Raw genomic sequence first — 8122 nt, 5'->3', positions numbered from 1 at the left:
GTGCACGTCCTTGCTGTCCGCCTCCGGCCCCCGCCGCTCCCAGTCTGGGGTGGTGGCTCATCTGCTGAGTCGGCATCGGGGACCGCCCTGGACCCGCCCTGGAGCCCACACCAAGGCCCGGAGGACCTGGCTCTCCTGAAACCCACTCGCCGGCCTGGCACAGGTGCTCTGGTTGTCACCAAGTCTGACAGGAGGAGACAGAGGCCTGCAGAGTGTCCCCCACCCCCCAGAGTCTGACGTTCCCGCGGGCCGTGCTCCCCCCTCGCGATGACCGCACAGGACAGTGTCATCTCTCTTTTCCACAGATGAGGCAGACGGGGCCCGGCGAGGCCGCGCACCTGCTAAGGGGCCCGACAAGGGGTCCTGACTAGAGCCATTGTGCCCGCCACTCCGGTGTCCCCGACGATGTGAAGGCAGCGTCGGGTGAGGCCTCGGTGCTCGGTCCTGGCTTAGGGGTGCCGGTGCCTGTGCACACACCGTGCTCCCAGCCTGTGCTGTCCGCAGGCGGGAGGCTGGATGAGCACATCCACCCCTTGGGGGGACGTTCGGCGATGTCAGAAGACGTTTTTGGTTGTCACCGCAGGTGCTACTGGTGTAGTGAGTAGACCCCAGGGAAACGTCCTACGATGCAGAGGACAATCCAGCTCAGCAGAGGGACCCTGCTCTAGCTGCACCCCAGCACCCCTGGGTCAGACTCTGTAGGGGTGGGGTCCAGGCTGTGGCACTTTTAGACAAGATCTTTGGGTGCCGTGAAAGTGGCCTGGGCGTCACAGATTAAGCTCGAGCATTCATCAGAACCTCCCGGAAAGCTTGTGGAAACAGATGGCGGGGCCACGCCCCCGTTTCTGGTCCAGTGGGCACGGGGCGGGATTTAAAATCTGCATTTCTAACACGTCCCCAGATAATGCCTGTTGCCGCTGGTCCGGGGACCACACTTGATAAGCCGGGGTTAGAGACATAAGGTCCTATTGCAAGAAAAACCAAACTCAAGTGAAATTCATGAAACTCCCTTAGAAGGGTTTTATCCGTTCCCTAGCATTTCATCTCCTTAATTTACGTCCCTCCAACACACAGTAGAAAACAGTTTCCTTCCAGTGGAGAGATTCAGCAGCACGCCCCGTCCTCCTGCAGAGCCTCCGAAGTGTGGGCCTCAGCACCCCTCGGAAATGGCTGGGCACCGATCCATCCTCAGGTGCCTGCAGGGGGCTCAGCGTGTCACCCACGACCTCCAGGAGCGCGGGCACGTCTGGCTTTGAGGAACAAATTGCTTCTTTGATTTACCTCAGGTTCTTGGCTGAGCACAGAGAATTCAACTAGTTTCAGATACAAATCCGAAAGGAACCCTTCCAGGAACAAACAGCCCTTTATCGGCACTGCTCACCAGTCCCCTAATACTGGGTCCGCGGGGGAGCCACACGGAGCCCGCAGAACCTTCACGTGAGCCCGACACTTGCTTCGGCGGATGAAGCTAGAGGCGGCGCTCGCATTTCCTACGGTCCGGGGTCGATGACGTGGAGAAACACTGGATCCGCGGGATAATGACAATAGTGTCCAGCGGTCCTGGGTGCTCGCCATGTGTTCGAACCCCGCATGTTCTGAGCGCTGACACGGCTACCTCTTAAGGGAGGCACAGCTGTTATTCTCATTGCAAGGATGGGGAGCCCAAGACTCCGAGAGGCTGAGCCACGGCCAGTAAGTGCGGGGCCGGCGGGGAGACCCCGGCGTTCCTGCCCCACGGCCGATGTCCTTAACGGAGACCGGCTTGGCCAGCACGGCCCATTCTGGGTAATCGCGAGCTCTGCAGTTGGTCACAGTCTCCAGTACTTCCTACTGCGTCTCACTGGCACGTGCCAACCTCAGGACCTTTGCACGTGCTGTTCGCGGTGCTTGGAACACTCTTTCCCAGAGGGGTGCCTATCGTACCCCCTCCTTCGCTCATGGCCCAACTGGAATGTCACTCTTCACAGAGGCTCTCCCAGGCCTTTATGCAAAATGGTAAGCCTCTCCTGTCTGTCCCACGGCACTGTCTCGTCCCTCATTCTGAGTTATCCCTCTGGGTAGCACTTGGCGGCCATTCGGTGTATCTGTTTGCTGCTGGCAGGCAGAACAGCCGAGTGGCTAAAAGGTTGGACTCTGGATCTGCCCGTGTTCACGTCCCAGCTCTTCAATGTCCCGGCTGAGCTCACAGAACTGTATCATCTACTCGAAACTTGCTAAGAGTAGATCTTAAATGCTCTCAGCACAAAACAATGGTAGCTATGTGGCGTGATGGGGCTGACACCTGGCAGGGAACACGCTGCAACACTTAACTGGATCCGATCAGCGCCTTAAACTTCCACAGAGCTGCATGTCGTCTCTCAATAAGAATGGGAAAAAATATACTGTCTCTGCGAAGCAGGCAAGTTACTGAACTCTGTGCCGCGGGGTGTTCATCTGTGAAACTGGGGCCCCGGACGGCACCTGCTTCGTGGGTTATTCTGAAGTTAAAATGAACTAGAACAGTGCTTGGCACCTTCCGACAGGATGGAGTCGACATGACCTCTCATGTCACCTGCCGGGCTCTGTGGGCGGGTTCGTTTGTAATAACGAAACCAGATGTTCTCCCATTACCTTGAGCGCTGTAAAGTTGCTTGAGGATTTGTGCTGGCAGAGTGTTCTGGGCCTTAAACTATCTAAGGTCAGCTTCTTTTTGAGACTGTTTATCCGAGCATAAATCCCGTGAATCTAGACAATTTAGGTGAAAAAGCAAAAGTATATACACACACACGTATAATTTTTAAAAACTTAACCATCGGATTGCATGTGTAGCAATTCAATGCCTACAGGAGCCAGTTACAGTGAGATCCCTTGGGGTCTCCATGGGGAAGGACTGACTCGGGATCGAGAAGGCTCTAAAGAGCCCCTTCCCGCCACCTGCTCCCACCTGTCGCTCCCTCTGCCCTCTGCCGTCGGCACCTGTGGTTGGTGCAGCTTTTCATGCACGTGACGCCCATCCATCAGTGATGCTTCCTTAGATACAAATTCCCAGCTTGGAGGTGTCCCTAAATTCTTCATAGATGTAGTTTAGATCTACAAGATACGATGAACCAACATGAAAAACTGTATTTGCGAAAAATACCTGACTCTCTGGCTTAGATGGATTCCATCCCCTGACCTGCTGCTCTGATCTGGAAGGTTCTCTGGCTGTGATGCGTTCCAGGCTTTTCTTCTCGTTCTCGGGAAATCCACGCTGTTTCCCCAGTCCCATCCCAGGCCAGCGGGCCTTCGCTGGGAGGTCAGCGCCCCACGTCCGTCGTGCTCTGTTCTCCGCCACCGTGCCCTGCCCGATTCTCTACTGCTCGCGTGCACGTCGTGTCTTAGAGGTCTGCAGAGGTGTCTGCCGAGCTGCAGAACCATGAGGGCCTTCTGAGTGCTACCCAGATGGCTTCTCGTGCACGAGGTCCTGAGAGCAGGCAGGAGTACGAAGAAGTGGCAATAATAGATAATGCTTGTTCCCAATTTTTCTTGTAAAAATGCCTATTGTCTTTCAGCTCTCGTTCAGCGAGGTGGACTTCAGCTTGCGTACAGATCCCGGCCCGGGGAAGGCTGCGGATGCTCGAGGCCCTAGTGGGCTTCGCCCTCGTGTCTGGGAGGCGAAGGGCTTTGGGTCGACGCCCTGCGAGATTTCTAGCGGAGCTAACACCTCGCTTGGTCGCCTGAAATGCCGTAGGCAGCTCCCTGCCTTTCACGGCATTTCAGCACCAGCTCAAATACGAGCTCAAAATCTAGTGAAAGGTGTGCCCGCGGGACTCGGGCCCCTTCCCAGGCCCCCCCACAGCCTTCACATTTTTATTCTTGTCTCTGTCTGCTCTGATGGGCGAGGCTGGGAGGGATCACTTTTCTCTGTGTCTTTCATACCCCTCCTTGGTTTGGCAGAATCGGCTGAGCCCGGATCATGTCTGCATTTGCCTCACGTGGTGATTAAGGTCCTGGCTGGGTTAGCCCGGCTGCAGCTCCGAAGCTGCGGGGGTCTGTTTCCACCGTGGCCATCCATCTTAGACCGTGGCCATCCATCTTTCTCCACCTGGTCGGCCCTCGAATCTTCCGTCTTCCAACCCGCCCAGCCCCGTGTCCCTTGTCCTGGGTAAAACTCATCAGATAGACTCTTTCACATTACTTTACACCAAGAGGCTAACGGCTTAGGAGTTCGGGAGGCGAGGGCCCCCACAGACACGTACCCTTGGCCGGAGACATCATGGTGACGGTTCAGGCACTGTTCTTCCCTTGAGGACAACGGTCTGGGGATTTACAGCAAGTCATCAGCCAATTACGATTACCCAAGATGATAAAAAGCACTTCATAAAATGTGGCAAACAGAGCGTTCTAGCCTAGGGAAGGCTTGTGTGAACTCAGACCTGAGCGGTGAGTGGCCAGTTAAGGACGTGGCAGGAAGGATGGAGGTCTCGGGGAGGAGGGACGGAGAAGGCTCGGGCGGAAATGAAGATTCTAGAAAGTTTCTCTTTAGTCAAAGAGCACGTGCAGTCCAAGAAAGGGTGCGATTGGCCTACAGTCGCATCGCCAACGAGGATCGGAGCGTGGACCCCTCGCCCTCCGTTCTCTGCGCCCTCCCCGAAGATTCCTTAAAAGGGGCCAGAGAAAGAGCTGCAGGTTGGTTCTGAGGACCTGCTTCTCCTCCTGCGCACTGAGCCACTGCCCCGCGGGGCTGCAGGGCCATCTGCCCGTGGCGGGGGGGCTTGCTGAAACTCCAGTTGTAGTGCCTGGGGCTCTGTCGCCTACGACAAAGCACCCGGGGCTCTGCCACCTACGACGTAGCGCCCGAGGCGGCTCTGCCACCTACGACATTGGCTTCCAGGTCCAGCTTCAGCGACGACTTTCCATCAGTCCCAGGCTCTTTAATGAGGACCTGGCACACAGCCTCCCCAGCACTCCGCACAGCCGTGGCCAGAGCCGCAAACGCCAGCAGCCCGCGGGCCGCATTCGGCCCGCAGACCTCCGGTTTGGCCCGCACCGCGTCGCCTCAAATGTTGTTTAAAAACCAAACAAAACAAGATTGGATGAACTGCCAACATTTTAAAACTGCAAGTTTTTTTTAAAAAATAAAAATCCGCTTTCCTGCTATCTCTTGAAACGCTGGAGGGTCTGTGGCACTGTGCCTCCTTGTCCACAGGGCAACGAGGCAGGGAGCGGGCAGCAGCCGGCACGCGTGGCAGAGCACACGCCTCTCGCCGGCCAGACTCCCCGCCTGGCCGCGAGGCTCTGCAATTTGCTCATTTCCCACTTATTCTGTGGTGGGCGAGAGACCAGGCCCCAAGGCTCCTGGAAATGTTGCTATCCAAGATCTGCTACTTGAAAACATTTGAAAATCATAGATTTGATTTTGAGAATGTTTCTTTTCTAACAAAAAACTACGGGAGAGATCATTAAAACTGACTTGCAAATTTTTTTTTTCTTTGAGGGATCGATACGAAACCATAGGCAGTCAGGGCATCGTCGCCACAGCCCAGTGACAGCCGTTTCTCAAAAGCCTCGTTTTGGTCACTTACTCATAACATTCCGGGACTGGGCAGAATTCAAAATGCCATAGAATTTAATTGTCCACACTGCGTTTCCTCCGTGACATCCACTCGGTACAATCCAGCGAACACTCGGTTACTTCCAGTAACAAACAGCCCTCTCCGCCTCCCTTTGAACCGGGTCCACGTCTGAGAGCTTTGGCTCCTAAAAGATGAAACTAAGCCCGTTGTCGCGCACACGCCGCTGTCACTCGCTGGCCACAGTTCCGTTCCTTGGCGGCAATTCCGTTCGTGCTATCTGAAGTGGCCGCCGTGTGCCAAGAGTCTCCTGTCCTCCAGCTCAATGTCCTCAGCAACTTCATTCACTCTCCATACATCGGTGTGGGGGGGCGGCCGCCAGGTCACGTGCATGCCATGGCCGACAGATGGCCGCCCCCGAGCCCCGGCTCCCCGCACCCCACGCTGCCCTCGCGTGAGAGGCAGAATCTGCCTCCCTCCCTTCGATCCCCAGCTGGCCCGACTGTGGCCAGTCACAGCCTGAGCCTCTGAGAGGACTCCCGCCTCCGCTCTCGTTGGGGCCCCCGCCGTGCAGGAAGGCTGACCACCCCGAACGCCCCAGCCGTCCACACGGAGAGGCCTCGGGGGGCCGTGAGCTGTGCCGACCCTCCCAACCAAGGAGCAGGTGGGTGTGAAGAAGCCCCTACGTCACCCCACCCCAGCAACGGCCCGTGTGACTCGGTCGGGATTACTAAGTCACGAGGACTGACTCGTGGGATCAGGCACACGAATTTTCTTAAAAAAGAAAAAATCCTTGCTTCAGTTTCTACACATAAATCTTCTCACCCATAGGGTCGGGAACAAAAATGATTAAGCACTCGCGATGCTGAGGAGCTATTCTGTCGATTCAATAAAAACGCCACCAAGACAAGAATGAGCAACACGGACAGAAACGCCAACAGCACGGGTCTTCGGGGCTGTCTGCTCACGTGGCCTGGGGGAGCCTCGCCAGTTCTGACGGACGCTGCCTGAGCATCAGTGATCCGCCTCTCTAAACCCCGGCCCGCTGCCAGGGACCGCCTGCCAAACTCAGCCCGAACCACCTGGGGGCAATCCCCCGAGGCCAGGAGGGTGCTGCCAGGGACGGGGAGGAAGCCCATGGTCCCGACGACTCATGCGAAGGGACCGTCTCCACTAGAGGAAGGATTAGGGGCCTTTGCAAAAAAAGTTACCCACTTTGTAGCCTTTCACTTCCGACTCGTTGTCCAGGGCCTTCACCTGGTCCCAGTTGAGGATAATTTTGGAGTCCGATGAATTCCATATGATGTTTCCAGGAGGCTGACTTGGTGCTGTAAAAAAATTAAGATATACGAAGTCACAGATTATTAAGTCGCCATGGAGGCTGAGGAACATCTCCTCACTGGAATCCGAGAGTGGAGGCAATTTAATGGGCTATTGCCCTAATATGTGTCTTCAAGGTCGCTAAAATCTGACGACTTCAGGCATCGCAAATGGAAAAAGATTCAGTTGGTCGCCTAACATTTATAGCTAAAAGAAGTGGCCCTTCCCAGAGAGGAGAAAAACATTTATCTTTCTGTCCTCCACAGCGCTGAATTCTGCATGCTATTCAGACAGGTTTGGTTAAAATGCTAAGGTAAATTTGAATCTGCAGAATGGAACCCATTAGTATGCAAATGATCGCTGGGAGGTGGGGACAGAGAACGAACTTGGGATATGCCTGAGGAATCCCTAAACTACGTCCGAGCAAGGCTGTGCTCACGTGGCTTTCTGGTTGTCACGTTGACGGTGGCACTGGAGGGGCCTGTCCCGGCAGTGTTATACGCCTTCACAGCCAGGTGATACAGCGCGCTGCCTTGCAAGTTGGTGATTTTTGTCGACGTCTGATTTCCAAACGTTCGTATTTTTCTAGCGTTCTCTTCCTTGTCGTCGTGTCTCCAATATTTAATCTGAGAAAACAAAACGACAGATATTTCCATCGTCATCAGGTGATACGTGTTTCAATACCGATTCTGATGACGGAGTTAATTTTCTGTAACGATTCGTAAGCAGAGCTTCAGAACCCAGAGCTCTGTCTGCTGCGGGGAATTACCCTCGGTGAGAAGGGTCCCTTTTTGTGCTTAGGTCACAGCGAGATGGTGACTGCCCCAGCCGTTCTTGGTTATTTCTCAATCTTTCTCTCCTCCCTTTGTTCTGAGCCCGAGTGACCGTGGGCTCATCAGAAGGCCAAGTTCATCTGGACAGCCATCCTGTAAGTGCTCGGTCCTGCATATATTTTCAAACGCATCTCTGGAGGGTGTTGCAGAAAAGGGACATTCGGTGCCTCCGTGGAGGCCTGGCCTAGACGAAGGCCTGTACGTGGGGATCTGGGCCCTTCCTGTCACAGCGTGTCTCGGAGATATCACTGAGCGTCGGGATCTTTCAGACCCAGGGCCCCGACCCCCGCTAACCTCGTAACCTTGTACCCGTCCTCTGTTCTTCTCCTTGGCGGAGGCCCAGAAGACTTCGATGTCTGTCGCAGAAAGACTTCTGGCAGAGATGCTGGCCGGCGGTTTGGTAGGCTCTGCAGAAGGGTAGGGAAAAGGTTTTACTAC

At 55.3% G+C, this 8122-nt stretch overlaps 1 protein-coding gene across 1 annotated transcript in view; it reads right to left on the bottom strand.

Moving 5' to 3' along the window:
• Positions 1 to 8122, bottom strand: part of CNTN4 (contactin 4) — a 266241-nt gene that overhangs the window by 3501 nt on the left and 254618 nt on the right. The window contains exons 20-23 of the mRNA XM_023533299.1: positions 7979 to 8091; positions 7291 to 7477; positions 6743 to 6859; positions 4806 to 5016 (exon numbers count right to left, since the gene is read on the bottom strand). Coding sequence (XP_023389067.1) covers positions 4806 to 5016; positions 6743 to 6859; positions 7291 to 7477; positions 7979 to 8091 — 628 coding nt within the window. The remainder of the gene's footprint in view (positions 1 to 4805; positions 5017 to 6742; positions 6860 to 7290; positions 7478 to 7978; positions 8092 to 8122) is intronic.

The sequence above is a fragment of the Pteropus vampyrus genome, unplaced genomic scaffold, assembly GCF_000151845.1.
Source record: "Pteropus vampyrus isolate Shadow unplaced genomic scaffold, Pvam_2.0 Scaffold100, whole genome shotgun sequence".
Classification (NCBI taxonomy): domain Eukaryota; kingdom Metazoa; phylum Chordata; class Mammalia; order Chiroptera; family Pteropodidae; genus Pteropus; species Pteropus vampyrus.
The sequence above is the reverse complement of the archived record's forward strand: the minus strand, read 5'-3'. Positions and strand labels throughout refer to the sequence as shown.